Source organism: Piliocolobus tephrosceles, chromosome 9 (assembly GCF_002776525.5).
Source record: "Piliocolobus tephrosceles isolate RC106 chromosome 9, ASM277652v3, whole genome shotgun sequence".
In the NCBI taxonomy this organism is placed as follows: Eukaryota; Metazoa; Chordata; class Mammalia; order Primates; family Cercopithecidae; genus Piliocolobus; species Piliocolobus tephrosceles.
Window position 1 is genome coordinate 78,281,408 of NC_045442.1, and position 19,760 is coordinate 78,301,167.

At 38.0% G+C, this 19,760-nt stretch overlaps 1 protein-coding gene and 1 long non-coding RNA gene across 11 annotated transcripts in view; one reads left to right on the plus strand and one right to left on the minus strand.

Annotated features, from left to right (window-relative positions):
* Positions 1 to 19,760, plus strand: part of NRG3 (neuregulin 3) — a 1,116,221-nt gene that overhangs the window by 340,939 nt on the left and 755,522 nt on the right. For 2 of the 10 annotated variants that reach the window (XM_031936195.1, XM_031936194.1), the window contains exon 3: positions 19,174 to 19,251. The exons of the other annotated variants lie outside the window; for them this stretch is intronic. In XM_031936195.1, coding sequence (XP_031792055.1) covers positions 19,174 to 19,251 — 78 coding nt within the window. The remainder of the gene's footprint in view (positions 1 to 19,173; positions 19,252 to 19,760) is intronic. 10 annotated transcript variants of the gene reach the window in all.
* On the minus strand, positions 16,617 to 19,352 carry LOC111537753. The gene is made up of 3 exons (XR_002730107.1): positions 19,172 to 19,352; positions 18,912 to 19,050; positions 16,617 to 16,771 (listed from the first exon to the last, which is right to left on the minus strand). It is a non-coding gene; the product is annotated as an uncharacterized LOC111537753 (long non-coding RNA).

The following is a 19,760-nucleotide window of genomic DNA, read 5'->3' on the forward strand; positions in this document are numbered from 1 at the left end:
ATAGATAGATAGATAGATAGATAGATAGATAGATAGATAGATAGATACAGCTCACTGCAAGAAAATCACAAAGACCAAAGTCAACCAGAAGACCTGAGTGGAGTAAAAGAGACAACAAAACAACAAATAATGCAAATTAAAGTGACATAATCATTTTGCTGTCAAGATAGAAGAAAAACCAAGAGTGGGAAGATATGATGATTTTTCAATCTTGTGGGCATGTATCTTTACTCTGTGTGTGTGTGTGTGTATGTATGTGTGTGTATCTGCTGAGGGTCTTTAAATACTCTTTCCTTACTTGGGACAAATAAATATATAATTAAGACACCTAACAATACAGACCATATTTTCAGGGATATAGCAATTAAAAGGTCTTAGGAAGGCCAACTCAAATCCAAGCACGTGGATTCTAGCTGGGGCACAGGAGTGAAAGGAGTGGATTTCTTGTGTCTGTAGGCCTAGAGTGAAAAACAGCTTCAGGAAACCTTCATTTTGTTATCTATGGGAGAAAACTGAAATCAGAGTTATTGTGTTAAGGTGATCCTACAGGAAGAAGACCTAGGAGATTTTTCTTGAAGTTGGGGGACAGGCATTTAGCTGAGGGTGGAGGTTGAGAAGAATCTGGACGGCTTTTATTAGAAATGTGCATCCATACCTTGAAAAACAACTCAAAAATATCACACCTATTTCTCAATACCACATGCTTTGTACATGCCATGTAACTATTTTTGATTACCAAATTTAATTTTTAGTTTTGATATTACTTTTAAAATTAGTTATAGCTGAGCATGACAGCCTGTAGTCCTAGCTACTAGGGAGACAGAGGCAAGAGGATTACCACACAAGCCTGGACAACATAGCGAAATCCTATCTCTACAAAAGAAAATTTTTAAAAATTAGTCAGGAATGGTGACTTGTGCTTGCAGTTCAGCTGCTTCAGAGGATTGCTTGAGCCCAGGAGTTGGAGGCTGCAGTGAACTATGATCATACCACCACATGCCAGCCTGGATAACAGAAGAAGACACTATTGTCTCAAAAAATAAAATAACAGTTGTTCAGGATCATTAGGAATATATTTAATCAATGCTTTTTCAGAAATGGTGGTTTAAAAATAAGTAGGATAGGAAGGAAGCCCTAAGTAGGTATTCTGCTCGCAGACCTCTGCTTCCTGTGACACTTTTAATATCTATAAAATAATTAGAGTTTTTGATTGTGTAGTAGACTTGATTTAGAACTGAGGATTTTTTTCTAGACATGCATTATAATTTGAGTTTCACTCACTGCCAAAAAAAAAAAAAAAAAAAATTGCCAAGACAGAGAAAGAGAAAAAAAAAAACAGGTCACAAAATGTAAAAGTCAAAAGCAGACATTCCAAGTTTGTGTCTTATATATTCTCTCAGACTTTGCTGTCTTCTTTATGTTTCAACATTTTCCAGATAGCATCATTAATGAGCAGCCTTCCAGCCCCCCTCCATAATGCAGCTTTTTGATCCCAGTGCCCAACTGGCTTCAATCAATTCCTCTGACCATGCAGATTATGACTCTACAAAACCTGCCAGGACTCGTTTCCTTAGTATTAGATGCAGGCAGATAGAAATTGAGAGATAATGCCACATAATGCTCATCAAAGCAGAAAAAAATCAAACCTAATGCACAACGGGGTTGCAAAGAGAAAAAAATAAGCAGTTTGTATTACAAATGAAAGGAAATAACAGGGACAGAAAAAAAAGAAAATAAAACAAGTGATTTCGTGTAGGTGCTATAAAATCTGTAACCAAAACACAGGCTCTGATGAATGATCTCTTCTGCCTGAGACTCAGGAATGTCATGGTCCTTATGTTCAGGAAGAGAGCCAGCTCTTTTATTGAGTTGACAACAGTTGTCACTGAAGCCATTGTGAAGTTTCCTTGCTTCTAGTTAGATAGGAAGAGAAACACAAATACATTCTCCCGCAGGATGGACACTTCCAAACTAACCACTCCCATCCAGTGGTAACCTACTCCCAAATCCTCCAGGTGGCCTACTACACCCTGCTTTCTTCTGCTTGTAGGTGCCTGAAATGATATTGCTCACCCTTTCTTCTCTTAAATGTTACCCTTTTCTGTGTTCCTTTATTAGAGGTGTTTGGCCTACAGTGGAAAGGCCTTACATTTGTGTCACATAAATGATGTCAAGTTATTCAGCCCATTACATTTTATGTCAAGTAATACCTTATGGTATTTTACCTTTACCAATATAAAACAAATTTCTTTTCTTTGTTTTAAGTTCTTGCCCTAAACTTCAATATTATCTGGTGATGGAGTGGTAAACAGGCTCTTCATTCATAGAGCTTGTATCTAGAGTGAGTAATAGAATAGAACAATTTCTTAAATAAATCAGGAGTTAATGCTGATTGTGATGAGAACTCAGGAGAAGTGTAAGGTATGTTGGAAACAAGAAGCATAAGTTGAATGAAGGATTTAGACAAGTATTCCATGTGGGACAGATACTTCTGCTTGTCTGAAGGACACAAAGGATGTGCCACGGTTATGTTTCCAGACCCGATTAATTAGCCCCCTGGGTTTCTGCTCTTGAGACATTGCCAGAGGCCAAATTAGGCCGAGTCCTTGGGTGTGTTTGCCTCCTGTAGGGCATTCCTAAAGCCAATCAATACCTTCATATCAGGAACATTTTCTCTTATAACATCTCTTGAATTGTTTGGGTTCTCCTTTAAGAATAACAAGTCATCCCTGCAAGCTCTTTATTTTCTGTCTCTATCCACCATGTTCTCCCTATTTTTGTTTCTTTATTCTTTTCCTCTGAATGTCTAGGTAGACTTAAGTTGTTCTTCCAAATTGTTGGCATCAATCTGGCTCTTCACTGCCCCGATGTGGATTTCTAGTATGATTTTCCATGGTAACTTTCTGCATGTCTCATATACTTTTACATCCTAATATGTAGCTTTATTTTCCCGTCCTGTTCTCTTCATTTTGCTTTTGGCTAACTTGTATGGAAACATGTTATTGTTGCATTTGTATGGAAGTCATGTTGCTTTTGAATTGTAATAAAATTGAAATTTTCTTCTGGATCCTGCAGTAGATTAGCATAAAATCTTCTTTTTGAGAAACTCAAGTATTTCCTCTCAGGATTTCTTCAGTTAGCAATTCACGAGGAAACAGAACCCAGAACAATTCTTCAGTGCAGATTCTTTATCGAAAGGCAATGCATGGAGTAGGCAGAACAGCCCTGCCTACTCCAGAGGGGAGAACAGCCAGATGTGCCTGCGGCCAGCCCCAGCAGCTGCAGCTGGAATGCTGGAGAGCCAAGCAAAGGTCTAGAACATGGATGAAGCTGAGATAATCTCAGGGTGTGTGTGTTACTTTGAATGCATCAGAGTACTTAATTTCTAAAAAAAAAAAACATGTCACAAGACAGGCTATCTGTTCATATAGGTAATAGTCTGCACCTTAGATCTGTATTTGGAAGAAGCTTTTCTACAAGTCCAGGCCAATTGCTGTTCCTGGTGGGCATTTACTAGCTCACTTCTGCTTCAGCTTGGCTGCTTTTCCCCCTGGCCTGTCAACTCAGTTGGAGGAAATCAGAACTGGACATTTCGAACAATGGAAAAAATTGATTTCCTCCTAAATATACTCCTAGGGTTTTTGCTGCCTTTGTGCACTCAGAATGCAGTGTAGTAATATTCCAGCAACCACTCCAAACACATACACACACACACACACACACACACACACCACCCACGTTCTTATGGATGCCTCACTCACATACACAGGCACACACTTCACAGACACACACTCCATGTGTTCTGCCTAATTTCTTGGTATTCTTTTCTCTTATAAATGTAGTCAACTAGCAGGAGGGCAGGAATACCAAGGAAAAGGGACCAAAGTTCAGGTACTTCCAGAAAGCAGCACCTTAGGGCTATAGGCACAACTATTATTTTTTGACCGGAACACAACCTGTGAGAGATACAAAGTGAGTCCGTTTCCTTTTCTACATAACCTCAGTTTTATCATGACAGAAAGTGTTGCGGGATTCTGGGCCAAAGTATGAAATGCATCAGAAAAGCCAGTTGTGTCATCTACCCAGGGATACCACCACGTGAGAACAAGGTCCCCTAATATTCTAGAGTGCCTGGCCTCCATACAAGGACAATAGTGTAATTATTTACAAGAATGTGAGCACCAACGTTGCAGAGTTTAGGCATTTACGTTCATTGCCATATCCTCAGCATTTGCATGAGAGCCTGGATTCTAGGAGGTAGCTAATACTTTATTTTGGTGAAATATTTGATTAGAGCAGTTAATGTGATTATTGGCTGTCTTCCCCTAGACTAGGAGTTTCCTGAAGGCAGCACCATACTGTTTTCTTTGCCAGGTTATCTTCCGCTTCAAGTATAGCATCTAGAATGTAAAAAGTAAAAACATACCATTTTATGAATAAAAAAAGCACTTTCAGGATTCAGAAAGCAGAATGACTAGTAGTATAGCTGTGTTCATGTTTGCCCCTCAGACTGAGTGACCTGATAATAGTGACTCTTTTATTCATCTTTGAACTTCTGCCGAACCCAGCACAATTCTTTTAAGTAAGTCCTTGCTTACTAATTATTTGGTTGAATAAGCAAACAAATGGAAATGTCCATAGTATTAGCAAATATGATTCAAGACACGAAAAGCCTTATGCATTGAAATCTACACGACTTAACCCTAGAAGGCTGAAGTGGTATCACACCAGGAAAATTATTAACTTAATAGAACACATCAAAATAAGACATTGTTCAAATCTATATAATTATCTCAATTGCCAAAAAAGTATCTAATAAAAACTCAGTAGCTATTTGTCATAAGCACAGTAAAAATAATAGGAAAGAGAGTTTCTTTTTTTCACAAGGGACAAATTAAATGTTTCAACAAGCATTACCTTTAATGTAGAAATACGAGACTTTCTAAAACAAACAAGAATAATATAAACATAGCTCACTTCACCATTGCTGCTACAATTATTTATTAATAGTAAAATTATTAAATATTAAGGAAAATAATATTAAAAATAAAATCACCAGACCTCAAAATCTTCAGTATACTCTTAAAAATGAACTAGCAGGAAAATCATTGTTTCAAATGTGTTTACTAGGAAGAAAAAAATGCAATTGTTTAGGATTATGACTAAGACCCCAAAAGGTAAGTAAAAATGATACATTAAATGCTAATGTGGGGAAATAGAAGGCAAAAGAGATGCATGTTAACAAATTACAAGTTCGAATTATGCATTAACACCTAAAGTCCAATTGAATGTCATTTGCAAAGAAATTATATTGTTTCTTTAAAAAACATATGCTCTGGTGTGTGATGTTCCCCTTCCTGAGTCCAGGCGATCTCGTTGTTCAGCTCCCACCTATGAGTGAGAACATGCGGTGTTTGGTTTTCTGTTCTTGATGGGGGAGGGGGGAAGGATTGCATTGGGAGTTATACCTGATGTAAATGACAAGTTGATAGGTGCTGACGAGTTGATGAGTGCAGCACACCAACATGGCACAAGTATACATATGTAACAAACCTGCACGTTGTGCACATGTACCCTAGAACTTAAAGTATAATAATAATAAAAAAAGATAAAATAGTACCATTCTTCCCATTAAAAAAATAAATAAATAAATATATTTAAAGAAATTTTAAAAAAACCATATGCTATGATTTCTGTTATCACCACTAGAAGCTACATTAATTAGACACTGACATGTAATAGGATAGACTCTAATTATAAATTATTTCTCATGCACATAGCACCTTGAATGGTAGATATTATTGTCTTCTTTCTTCCAGATAAAAATAGAGGGTGAGAGGATGCTCAGCAGGTGGAGGAAATATACTAGGCCAGGGCACAGGTTTGGTTCCTAATGAAGAGCATGTTACACTACAATACTATGAACAAGAAAACATGAGTAACACAAAAGCACTAGATGAACATATACACACGTGCCCATCCTCACACACACACATCTAGTACAAATAATTAAACTCAGAGTAATTATCAACATGAGTATGAGAAAGAGATAACTCATGCCCCACACAGATGTAATTAACTATGTGCAAGGCATTGAGTAAGGTCTTAAGATATTCCTCAGGTTTGGAGTCCCCTCCCTGCATTTTCACTTGTTAAAATAAAATCACCAAGTAATATTTACAGTGGAATCTTTGAAAGTTTGTATATCATTTCTTTAGTGTAATTTGTGTTTTAATTCTACTTTAGTATTTTGTTGAAGTATATCAAGATCATGTGGCATATTTCTGTCATAATGGCATTTAGTAAGCTCTCTCCATACCCCTGTTACTTCTACATTACTAATATTCTTGTCGAGACTTGTATTACTTTTTTATTGCTGTTTGTTCCACTTGAAATAGGGTCATTTTATTGTCTCCAAAAGCAATACTATTTCTAATTTTCTTACATTTTACACAAGAATCTATCCATATATAACTCAAAAAATTGAAAAAAGGCAAACTTCCAAACAACTTATTGAGGAAATAAACACACTTCAGCATCCATTTTTCCCTAAAGGAGGAGCAATTACTCCTGGAATACTGAGTGAGATCTGTCGGTGGCTCCTCTTCGAAGCCAGTTTTCCTCACCAGGGATGACTTATTCATTTGTACATCAAGGAATTCTCAGCTTTCTTACCACTTCTAGAAGCCGGGGACATTTGATTATGTGTAGAACTCCTTGCAGTTCTGGAACACATCTCAGAAAAGCAGGTATAGCTGTCAACATCTCAGAAGCGCGGAAAGGCATTGTCTGGAGGCACACCCTCCAATGCTGCTTTTAGTGTCCTTGTGAGATTTTGATTTGAATCTTCCTTTTGTACCTATCAGCTATTTGAACACTGACAAGATACTAAACTTCTATGAACCCTAAGTTTTTGTTTATTATATTAAAAATAATGCTAGCCCTTATATCCTAGAATTGTGAGGATAATTATTAGCAGGTCATATGATAGCAAATATTGACTGGGTTCTTAACACACTTCATGCATTGTGCATGCTATGTTTGAATCCATCTTTGTATTTAATGCTAACTACTCTATGAAGTAGTTGTTATTTATCTCCATGTATAACTAGGAAACTGAGATTCAAATTGCTTATGTAATTTGGCCAAAGTCTCCCAGTTAGTTGTCCGGATTCAAATCCCCCATCTATTGGACTCATAGTCTCTATACTTCCAGGATGGTTTTCACACCTATTCAGTGCTCAATAAGTGCTAGCCATCACTATAATTATTATTGGGAAAACTCTGAAACACATTTCCCAGAAACTCCCAATAGACAAATGTGGAGCCAAGTCTCTTTTCAAGATAAGAAATTTGTCTTGTCTTTTCTGTATATGTGCTGTAACATATTGCTTGCCTTCTTGTGAATCCATTAAGAGTCACATGTTGGCGGTATGTATGACACTTTCATGTCTGTTTCCTTTGTCATCTCGCTCATGGTCCAGACATGAGAAGGTCATCTTTCCTTATTCTTCTTCCTCATTTCCACCCACTGCAGCTTGTACTTTGGCTGTTTGTATCTTGGTAAGTGCAGGAGCACTTCATTTCATCATCACTGCTGCTGTTTCCTCTTTCCAGATACCGGATCTTGCATTAATGACTTTAAATTTGGAACCATTCATTCTACTGTGGCTGTTGGGGCTTTCTCTGTCTTTATAGAGTCACATTGCAGGAATACATACTAAGCTCCTGAAAACTGACACACCCTTGCGTTTGGCAACTGGGTCATTATTATTATTATTGTTTTATTGTATCATTTATTGATTTTGAGCTTGATGCTGGGTTTGATTAAGGGAAAAGGCTTAAAGAGTTTTTCTTTTTTAACTTGCTTATTCTTTTACCTTATATCTAATTTCATCTCATAACAAAGAAGAGATATGAAATTGTTTTTGAGGTGGTACACGATGCTTCCATCTGAATATTGCTTTGTCATTGTTTTGATTAGAAACAATGAATAGTGTTGACAAACTGGGAATGATTTTTATAATGAAAGAATAGTGAAAGTGGAGAAGATTCAATAAATGATTTTTAAATAAAATGCTTTTCTTGAATATAAAAAAACTTGCTGTTGGCAGATGACATTGTAGGAAATTTACTCCATGATAGACTGGTAGGCCTTTTACCCTTTCCACTTCTCTGTCACTTCTTGTCTTTCTAGAGCATCTCATTACTTTCCTTTATGAATTCTTCCCCAAGGCTCTGGTGTTAGGGGCAGCCTTCATTTTCCATTTCAGTTCAAGGGACTTACCACTTAATTAAGTTATCCTCAAGACTGACACTCAACTCCAAAGTTCCACTCATCATTTCACTTTTTAGAGCAGAGTTCAACTGCATGATAGTGTACCTATTGATGGTCCCTGATGTCTCAGAGGCCCCTAGTTGTACATTCAGATGAGAATATCAGCAGGGCCTTCCTCACATAACTGTAGGAAAAGGTCAAAACCCAGACCCCATAGAGAGACCTGGGACACTTCTAATTTATAAGTGCAATTTTTAAAAATATTTAAAAATTAAATACTGTGACACAAAATGCAATACAATGGGAGTGAGTAATTCACAAGATCGTACGAGTATTTATTTTTATTTTTTTATTATACTTTATGTTCTAGGGTACATGTGCACAACGTGCAGGTTTGTAACATATGTATACATGTGCCATGTCAGTGTGCTGCGCCCATTAACTGGTCATTTACATTAGATATATCTCCTAATGCTATCCCTCCTCTCTACCCCCACCCCACAACAGGCCCTGGTATGTTATGTTCCCCTTTCTGTGTCCAAGTGTTCTTACCGTTCAGTTCCCACCTATGAGTGAGAACATGCGGCGTTTTATTTTCTGTTCTTGTGATAGTTTGCTGAGAATGATGATTTCCAGCTGCCTCCATGTCCCTACAAAGGACATGAACTCATCCTTTTTTATGACTGCATAAAACTCATCCTTTTTTATGACTGTATTCCATGGTGTATATGTGCCACATTTTCTTAATCCAGTCTGTTATTGATGGACATTTGGGTTGGTTCCAAGTCTTTGCTATTGTGAATAGGGCCACAATAAACATATGTGTGCATGTGTCTTTACAGCAGCATGATTTATAATCCTTTGGGTATGTACCCAGTAATGGGATGGCTGGATCAAATGGTATTTCTAGTTCTAGATCCTTGAGGAATTGCCACACTGTCTTCCACAATGGTTGAACTAGTTTACAATCCCACCAACAGTGTAAAAGTGTTCCTATTTCTTCACATCCTCTCCAGCACCTGTTTTCTGACTTTTTAACGATCACCATTCTAACTGGTATGAGATGGTGTCTCATTGTGGTTTTGATTTGCATTTCTCTGATGGCTAGTGATGATGAGCATTTTTTCATGTGTCTGTTGGCTGCATAGATGTCTTCTTTTGAGAAGAGCCTGTTCATATACTTTGCCCACTTTTTGATGGGGTAGTTTGTTTTTTTCTTGTACATTTATTTGAGTTCTTTCTAGGTTCTGGATATTAGCCCTTTGTCAGATGAGTAGATTGCAGAATTGTTCTCCCATTCTGTAGGTCACCTGTTCACTCTAATGGTAGTTTCTTTTGCTGTGCAGAAGCTCTTTAGTTTAATTAGATTCCATTTGTCAACTTTGGCTTTTGTTGCCATTGCTTTTGCTGTTTTAGACATGAAGTCCTTGCCCATGCCTGTGTCCTGAATGGTATTGCCTAGGTTTTCTTCTAGGGTTTTTAAGGTTTTAGGTCTAACATTTAAGTCTCTAATCCATCTTGAAATAATTTTTGTATTTGTATAAGGTGTAAGGAAGGGATCCAGTTTCAGTTTTCTACTTATGGCTAGCCAGTTTTCCAGCACCATTTATTAAATAGGGAATCCTTTCCCATTTCTTGTTTTTGTCATGTTTGTCAAAGATCAAATGGATGTAGGTGTGTGGTATTATTTCTGAGGGCTCTGTTCTGTTCCATTGGTCTATATCTCTGTTTTGGTATCAGTACCATGCTGTTTTGGTTACTGTAACCTTGTAGTATAGTTTGAAGTCAGGTAGCGTGATGCCTCCAGCTTTGTTATTTTGGCTTAGGATTGTCTTGGCAATGTGGGCTGTTTTTTGGTTCCATATGAACTTTAAAGTACTTTTTTCCAATTCTGTGAAGAAAGTCATTGGTAGATTAATGGGGATGGCATTGAATCTATAAATTACCTTGGGCAGTATGGCCATTTTCACGATATTGATTCTTCCTATCCATGAGCATGGAACGTTCTTCCATTTGTTTGTGTCCTCTTTTATTTCACTGGGCAGTGATTTGTAGTTCTTGAAGAGGTCCTTCACATCCCTTGTAAGTTAGATTTCTAGATATTTTACTCTATTTGAAGCAATTATGAATGGGAGTTCACTCATGATTTGACTCTCTGTCTGTTACTGGTGTATAAGAATGCTTGTGATTTTTGCACATTGATTTTGTATCCTGAGACTTTGCTGAAGTTGCTTATCAGCTTAAGGAGATTTCAGGCTGAGACAATGGGGTTTTTTCTAAGTATACAATCATGTCATCTGCAAACAGGGACAATTTGACTTCGTCTTTTCCTCATTGAATACCCTTTATTTCTTTCTCCTGCCTGATTGCCCTGGCGAGAACTTCCAACACTATGTTGAATAGGAGTAGTGAGAGAGGGCATCCCGGTCTTGTGCCAGTTTTCAAAGGGAATGCTTCCAGTTTTTGCCCATTCAGTATGATAATGGCTGTGGGTTTGTCATAAATAGCTCTTATTATTTTGAGATACGTTCTATCAATACCGCATTTAGTGAGAGTTTTTAGCATGAAGGGCTGTTGAATTTTGTCAAAGACCTTTTCTCCATCTATTGAGATAATCATATGGTTTTTGTCTTTGGTTCTGTTTATATGCTGAATTACATTTATTGATTTGTGTGTGTTGAATCAGCTTTGCATTCCAGGGATGAAGCCCACTTGATCATGATGGATAAACTCTTTGATGTGCTGCTGGATTCAGTTTTCCAGTATTTTACTGAGAATTTTTGCATTGATGTTCATCAGGGATATGGTTCTAAAATTTTCTTTTTTTGTTGTGTCTCTGGCAGGCTTTGGTATCAGGATGATGTTGGCCTCATAAAATGAATTAGGGAGGATTCCGTCTTTTTCTGTTGATTGGAACAGTTTCAGAAGCAATGGTACCAGCTCCTCCTTGTATCTCTGGTAGAATTCGGCTCTGAATCCCTCTGGTCCAGGCCTTTTTTTTGGTTGGTAGGCTATTAATGATTGCCTTAATTTCAGAGCCTGTTATTGGTCTATTCAGGGATTCAGCTTCTTCCTGGTTTAGTCTTGGGAGGGTGTATGTGTCGAGGAATTTATCCATTTCTTCTAGGTTTTCTAGTTTATTTGCATAGAGGTGTTTATAGTATTCTCTGATGGTAGTTTGTATTTCTGTCGGTGGTGATATCCCCTTTATTATTTTTTATTGTGTCTATTTTATTCTTCTCTCTTTTATTCTTTATTAGTGTTGCTAGCAGTCTGTCAATTTTGTTTATCTTTTCAGAAAACCAGCCCCTGGATTCATTGATTTTTTGAAGGGATTGTTGTGTCTCTATCTCCTTCAGTTCTGCTCTGATCTTAGTTACTATTTCTTGCCTTCTGCTAGATTTTGAATGTATTTTCTCTTGCTTCTGTAGTTGTTTTAATTGTGATGTTAGGGTGTCCATTTTAGATATTTTCTGCTTTCTCTTGTGGGCATTTAGTGCTATAAATTTCCCTCTACACACTGCTTTAAATGTGTCCCAGAGATTCTGGTATGTTGTATCTTTGTTCTCATTGGTTTCAAACAACATCTTTATTTCTGCCTTCATTTCATTACGTATCCAGTAGTCATTCAGGAACAGGTTGTTCAGTTTCCGTGTAGGTGAGCGGTTTTAAGTGAGTTTCTTAGTCCTGAGTTCTAGTTTGATTGCACTGTGGTCTGAGAGACAGTTTGTTATAATTTCTTTTCTTTTCTGTTTGCTGAGGAGTGCTTTACTTCCAACTATTTGATCAATTTTGGAATAAGTGTGATGTGGTGCTAAGAAGAATGTATATTCTGTTGATTTGGGGTGGAGAGTTCTGTAGATGTCTATTAGGTCCGCTTGGTGCAGAGTTGAATTCAATTCCTGGATATCCTTTTTAACTTTCTGTCTCGTTGATCTGTCTGATATTGACAGTGGGGTGTTAAAGTCTCCCATTATTATTGTGTGGAAATCTAAGTCTCTTTGTAGGTCTCTAAGGACTTGCTTTATGAATCTGGGTGCTCCTGTATTGGGTGCATATGTATTTAGGATAGTTAGCTCTTCTTGTTGAATTGGTCCCTTTACCATTATGGAGTGGCCTTCTTTGTCTCTTTTGATCTTTTTTGGTTTAAAGTCTGTTTTATCGGAGACTAGGATTGTAACACCTGCCTTTTTTTGTTTTCCATTTGCTTGGTAGATCTTCCTCCATCCCTTTATTTTGAGCCTATGTGTGTCTCTGCACATGAGATTGTTTTCCTGAATACAGGAAACTGATGGGTCTTGACTCTTTATCCAATTGGCCAGTCTGTGTCTTTTAATTGGAGCATTTAGCCCATTTACATTTAAGGTTATTATTGTTTTGTGTGAACTTGATCCTGTCATTATGATGTTAGCTGGTTATTTTGCTCGTTTGTTGATGCAGTTTCTTCCTAGCATCGATGGTCTCTACATTTTGGCATGGTTTTGCAATGGCTGGTACCAGTCGTTCCTTTCCATGTTTAGTGCTTCCTTCAGGGTCTCTTGTAGGGCAGGCCTGTTGGTGACAGAGTCTCTCAGCATTTGCTTGTCTGTAAAGGATTTTATTTCTCCTTCACTTATGAAACTTAGTTTGGCTGTATATGAAGTTCTGAGTTGAAAATTCTTTTCCTTAAAATGCTGAATATTGGCCCCCACTCTCTTCTGGCTTGTAAAGTTTCTGCCAAGAGATCCGATGTCAGTCTGATGGGCTTCCCTTTGTTGGTAACTAGACCTTTCTCTCTGGCTGCTCTTAACATTTTTTCCTTCATTTCAACTTTGGTGAATCTGACAATTATGTGTCTTGGAGTTGCTCTTCTCAAGGAGTATCTCTGTGACATTCTCTGTATTTCCTAAATTTTAATGTTAGCCTGCCTTGCTAGGTTGGGGAAGTTCTCCTGGATAATATCCTACAGTGTTTTCCAATTTGGTTCCATTCTCCCCGTCACTTTCAGGTATACCAATCAGATGTAGATTTGTTCTTTTCACACAGTCCCGTATTTCTTGGAGGCTTTGTTCATTTCTTTTTACTCTTTTTTCTCAAAACTTCTCTTCTCACTTCATTTCATTCATTTGATCTTCAGTCACTGATACCCTTTCTTCCAGTTGATCGAGTCAGTTACTGAAGCTTGTGCATTTGTCATGTAGTTCTTGTGTCACGGTTTTCAGCACTATCAGGTCATTTAAGGACCTCTCTACATTGGTTATTCTAGTTAGCCTTTCATCAAATCTTTTTTCAAGGTTTTTAGATTCTTTGCAATGGGTTCGAACTTCCTCCTTTAAAAGCTCAGAGAAGTTTGATCATCCGAAGCCTTCTTCTCTCAACTCGTCAAAGTCATTCTCTGCCCAGCTTCTTTCCATTGCTGGCAAGGAGCTGTGTTCCTTTGGATGGGGAGAGACGCTCTGATTTTTAGAATTTTCAGCATTTCTGCACTGGTTTTTCCCCATCTTTGTGGTTTATGATTGTTCCTCTGGAAGCTTCATCTCAGAGGGGTACCTGGCCGTGTGAGGTGTGAGGTGTCAGTCTGCCCCTAGTGGGGGGTGTCTCCCAGTTAGGCTACTTGGGGGTCAGGGACCCACTTGAGCAGGCAGTCTGTTCTCAGATCTCAAACTCCATGCTGGGAGAACCCCTACTCTCTTCAAAGCTATCAGACAGAGACATTTAAATCTGCATAGGTTTCTGCTGCCTTTTGTTTTGCTATGTCCTGTCCCCAGAGGTGGAGTCTGCAAAGGCAGGCAGGCCTCCTTGAGCTGCAGTGGGCTCTACCCAGTTCGAGTTTCCTGGCCGCTTTGTTTGCCTACTCAAGCTTCAGCAATGGTGGGTGCCCCTCCCCCAGCCTGGCTGCTGCCTTGCAGTTAGATCTCAGACTGCTGTGCTAGCAATGAGGGAGGCTCCCTGAGTGTGGGATCCTCCAAGCCAGACGTGGGATATAATCTCCTGATGTGCCGTTTGCTAAGACCCTTGGAAAAGCACAGTATTAGGGTGGGAGTGACCCAATTTTCCAGGTGCTGTGTGTCACAGTTTCCCTTGGCGAGGAAATGGAATTCCCTTCCCTCCCTTCCCCCTTGCACTTCCCAGGTGAGGCGATGCCTCACCCTGTTTCAACTCTCGCTTGGTGGGCTGCACCCACTGTCCTGCACCCACTGTCCAACACACCCCAGTGAGATGAACCCAGTACCTCAGTTGGAAATGCAGAAATCACCCATGTTCCGTGTCGCTCATGTTGGGAGCTGGAGGCTGGAGCTGTTCCTATTTGGCCATCTTGGAACCGCCCCCAGTACGAGTATTTATAAACATAAATTTAGGTGGGTGTTGTAGAGTTGAATTCAAGTTCAAATTTGGGGCTTTTTGTAAGCGTTAGTCACAGATTAATTGCTGACATATTGTACCCCTCATTAGGGATATGGAGTTATGATAAATTTCTAGGAGAAAAATAACTAAATCACATTGTGGTCATGTTTCTAGTGGAAATAAAACTTAACCTAGAAGACAAAGCACATAATTCTTCATTCAAATATGATACTGATTTGCTGTGTGGCCATCGATAAACCACATAACTTCCCTGGACTATTTTCTTTTCTTTTTTTTTTTTTTTTATTGGGGATAGTATTAATTACCACATTGAATGTAATTGGATATGGTGTAAGGACAAATTAATTGGTAGATATGAAATATTTGTGATCTATAGAAGACTTTTGGACTTAAAATAGTAATGATGATGCAGCCGAATTTCCTCATGAAAAATAATTTAAAATAACTAGAAGGAAATTCCACCTTTATTGAAAGGAATCTTCAGCCAAATATAGGAAGAAGGGCTCCAGAGCCCAGTATGCCATTTCAGAAGTAGATGGTATGCCCGTCTGAGAAAACAATCTCTTATTTGCAACAATGCACCCTGTGACAAGTGCATGCCTGGAAACCAGTGAACATGAAGCAACTGGAGGATGGGAGGCTGAGTCAGGAGACATTGAGACTTACCATTTGTATGAAAGGAGTCAGATAGTGGAGCAAGCTGGAAGAGAAACTCCTTTGGAAGCAGTCCTGAGTGCCATCTCTCTCTCGCCTGGGGAAAATTGAAGGCTAAACTAGACATAGGCGTACATTTTTGTGCATTTCATGGTCAGCCTCTGACAATTACTGTTGTACTATATCCCACTCTGACCCTCCTCTCATAGTTCCAAATACTCACTATATTCAAAGATAAATTGCCAGCTTATAGTCTATAAAGAATCACCATGTGAAAAAGGGACCACTGCAGCATAAATACCATTGTATTAAAATAATTAGAATAGAAAGCAGTTGAAAAATATTCACCAGGAAAATTTTGTCATGGAGAAAATGAAATTAATTCCCAAATGTATTACTAAATTAAGCAATATACATTAACAAAGCAATAACTTCTTTGAAATAATGTCTTAAAGCAGACTTTGAGGAAACAGAAAATTCAGGAAGAAATACAGCAAAGAAACAGAAGGAAATGACTCTTAAGCAGCTAAAACAAGAAAATTAGTATATTAGTTTGTTCTCATGCTGCTACAAAGGACTACCCAAGACTGGGTAATTTATAAAGGAAAGAGGCTTAATTGACTCACAGTTCTGCATTGCTGGGGAGGCCCCAGCAAACTTACAATCATGGCAGAAGAGGAAAAACCATGTCCTTCTTCACATGGTGGCAGGAGAGAGAAGTGCAGAGTGAAGTGGGGAAAAGCCCCTTATAAAACCATCAGATCTTGTGAGAACTCACACACTATCACAAGCACAACATGGGGGAAACTTCCCCCATGAGGTCCCTCCCATGAGGTCCCTCCCTCAACACATGGGGATTATAATTCAAGATGAGATTTTAGTTGGGGACACAGGGAAACCTTATCAAGTATAGGGAAGAATAGTAGAAAAGAATGTTAAATCTAAAGATATGTTGAAAATAACCTAAAGGAGAATAGAAACTGAAAATATCAAAAAGCATGTGAAGATTGAAAAAACAAAACAAAATAGATTAACATGAACAATGAGTTAAAACAATTGTCAGGGTAGATGAATGAAAATAATTTGGTAACTTAAAGTATAATAAAAAAAAAAAAAAAAAGAAAGTCCAAACAGATAAAAGGAAAGTTCAGCATACACATAAGTGGTGTGCCTGAAAAGGAGAAATGAACATATGGAGACAAAAATGTTTAAAGTTACTTTTTCCAGATGTGAAGAAGTTTTGAGAGTAAACATTTTTGACTTAATCTTTTGTTTGGAAGCCCAACATTATTAAAATAGTTATGCAAAATGATCACCATCAATATCCTAATCCACTCGCCTTTCAAAACACAATCATCCTTTGGTATCTTCAAGCGATTAGTTCCAGTGTTCCCAGAAGATACCAAAATTCACTGATGCTCAAGTTCTTTGGGGTATGTATTCAGAAGCCAACAATATAGAAGGCCAACTGGAACAGGGAATCTTTTGGGGAGTCTGAAAGGAGATCAAGTCCTAAACAAAGGGTGACCTCAGAATTCCTCTCAGTAACATTCCACATTAGGAAAAGAACAGGTCAACGCCTCTCCAGTGCTTTCAGGAAAAGGCAGTGTAACCCATGTTACACCATGATACTCAGTCAGTGTATCTTTTAAAGTAAGGCAACTGACAAACAGTTTTCAACACGTAATACTGCTCAGAATCTAGTTGCCAGATTCCTTTAAAAATATTCTGACAATAAAAATGAATAGAGGAATTATGGCAAAAGAACTATTGATAAACATTAAATATGTTGAAAATATTAAATATTTCTAACTGCAGAAATAAGTAAAAATATTTCTGAGAATTATGTTTATAGAACAGAATGAAAATGTTACAAAGGATAATAACATTGAAAAAATTTATCTGATACAATTTAGGATGAAAAGTGGAAGAGAAGGTGAGAGTTAGGATACATATGGTGAATTCTTCATCTTTTATAGCTAAAGGCAAAAAAATTCCACTTAACGGTGATGTATTAAATAACACAGCATAAACATACAAAGGCATGAACATGCAGTAAAACAAAGTGTGTAAACAGTTAAAATTAGGAAATGCAATAAGAGAAGTAATTGGAGAGTAAGTGGAGGTATAAATTTTGTCAGTATTACAGCGAAAGGTCAGTAGATAATAGATAAAGAAAAAGAAATATCGGATTAAAAGTATGATATTGGCCAGGCACAGTGGCTCATGCCTGTAATCCCAGGACTTTGGGAGGCCGAGGCAGGTGGATCACCTGAGGTCAGGAGTTTGAGACCAGCCTGGGCAATATGGTGAAACCCCGTCTCTACTAAAAATACAAAAATTAGCCGGGCATTGTGGCAGGTGCTTGTAATCCCAGCTGTTCAGGAGGCTAAGGCAGGAGAATTACTTGAACCCAGGAAGCAGAGGTCGCAGTGAGCCGTGATTGTGCTATTGCACTCCAGGCTGGGTGACAAGAGTGGGACTCCGTCTCAAAAACATAAAAAATAAAAAGTATATCACATTGTATTTAAAAGATAACAAAAAAGGTAATAGAAAAACCTGAGACCTTCAGATTATTAATAGTAACTTATTAATAGTAACACAAACAGGCACAAAAAGAACGAAGTGAAATATCGAAAAAAAAAAAAAAGAAAAAACTAGTATCATCATCAGACATACCAAAACACAATATAACTGATTCTGAAAATATCTACCATATTAATAAGGGCACTATTTATCAAATTTTAGTAAGAAAGTTATTTATTTCCACAAGAAATCAATAGGAATGGATATCTATGCATCACATAACATAGACTCACATTCCATAATGGAAAATCTACAGAAATTTCAGGGCAAAAGAGAAGAAGACATATTAGTTGCAGGAAACTTAATTCAGTGTGTGAAAACTATTAGTAAAAACTAGTAAGCAAATAGAAGACTGCTAAAACATGATTGATTTCAAAATGTTACATATCATTGTGTTTTTCTTCATTAAAGATACGTCTTCATAAATTCTCTAAAATTTTTAGACAGTTTTCTCTTAAATTGGATTAATCGTTTCTGAATTAAGAACATTAAAAAAAATCTTTAAGAAACTGCTTTCAACTTTATCTTTCAAGTTTCTGGGCTATTCACACTTAGTCTTCACTGACTCCTACGTGAATTGAAGCTCTAAGTGTAGGACTAAGAGCAAGTGTTATAAATTTGGAGGCCCTACTATGGTAGGTCTCTCAATTTTGTAAAGAATCAGATGCTCAGTTGGCTGCGAGGATAGAGAAAGGAAAAATAGAGTCCCTTTTCTCAAAGCCCCCAAGTCCAGCAGGGAAAACACACCTTATTTATCATAATAAATAGAATATGCAAGATAAGCTCCAGTGTATGCAGGGGGAAAGGGACTTTGGTGGGAGCAGCTAAAAGGATCTTGTAAAGATATACATTAGGTCTTATGATGCAAGAATCCAGCCTGTTTTAACATGGATTGGATAACTTACTTATCAGAGACTTGGAACAAAAAATAGTGGATATGGATCACAGTTTTCTGTGATCGTTGGAGGAAAAATGTGACAAAATCCTATATGCTGTCCTTGGGATACCCTCCTGACATCCCCATTCCCTCTCTGTTGCTTGTGCTTACAGTAGAGATGGCTCTTCTCCTAACAGGTGCTTCTCAAATTCCAGATCTCATTTTTCTGTCTTCTCTTAGATACCTCAGACTTCTGACCTTTTTTCTGGTGACTAATACAGACTTTCATTGTTTTTCTCTTTTGCTGCATCTGTAAATATTATGATTTCTCAGAAATTTTGTTTTGTATGTGTTTATGAGACAATTGGCCAGATGAGGCTACAAGAGGAGACACAGGAGAGACTCAAGAAAATAAAGTATTTTTTACTCACAGGTCGTAGAGACAGGAGGCATGCCATACATGGCAACATGGGGAAGACCAGAGTGGTCAGGAGGCAGAAACAGGAGCAAGGTAAGTTGTAAGGCATGGCCTTTATCGGGGTTTCTGAGAGAAAGGTAAGGCAGGATAGGATGAACAATTTAGGACTACTTTGAATAATTTCTCCAGACTTTGGGAAACAGCAGTGTTCTCTAGTTGCCTGGTACCTGGCCCTGGATTGCTTAAGACAGAAGAATATTGTTTCCGGGGTATATGGGCAAGGTAAAGGAAGTGTGGCTCTGGGTTGGTTAGTTTGCATGTCACAGCATGCTTCAGGTTGATCCCTTTTCTAGCTTAAGAATTGACTAGCCTCAGGCAAAGGCGATCTCTTCCCCAGTTAGAAAGATTTTCTAAGATATCAAAACATCACAAGGTACAGACAATTTAAATATACAATTATCTGCAATACAACCTTGTTCTGGGCCTTCTTTTCCCTCACTTTCTTCCTATCATGACTTTCCATCCCATAGCCCTAAAATGCCATCTATCTTCTAATGACTTGCCTGACATTCACTCTTGTGTATCTAATTGCCTCTTTGCCC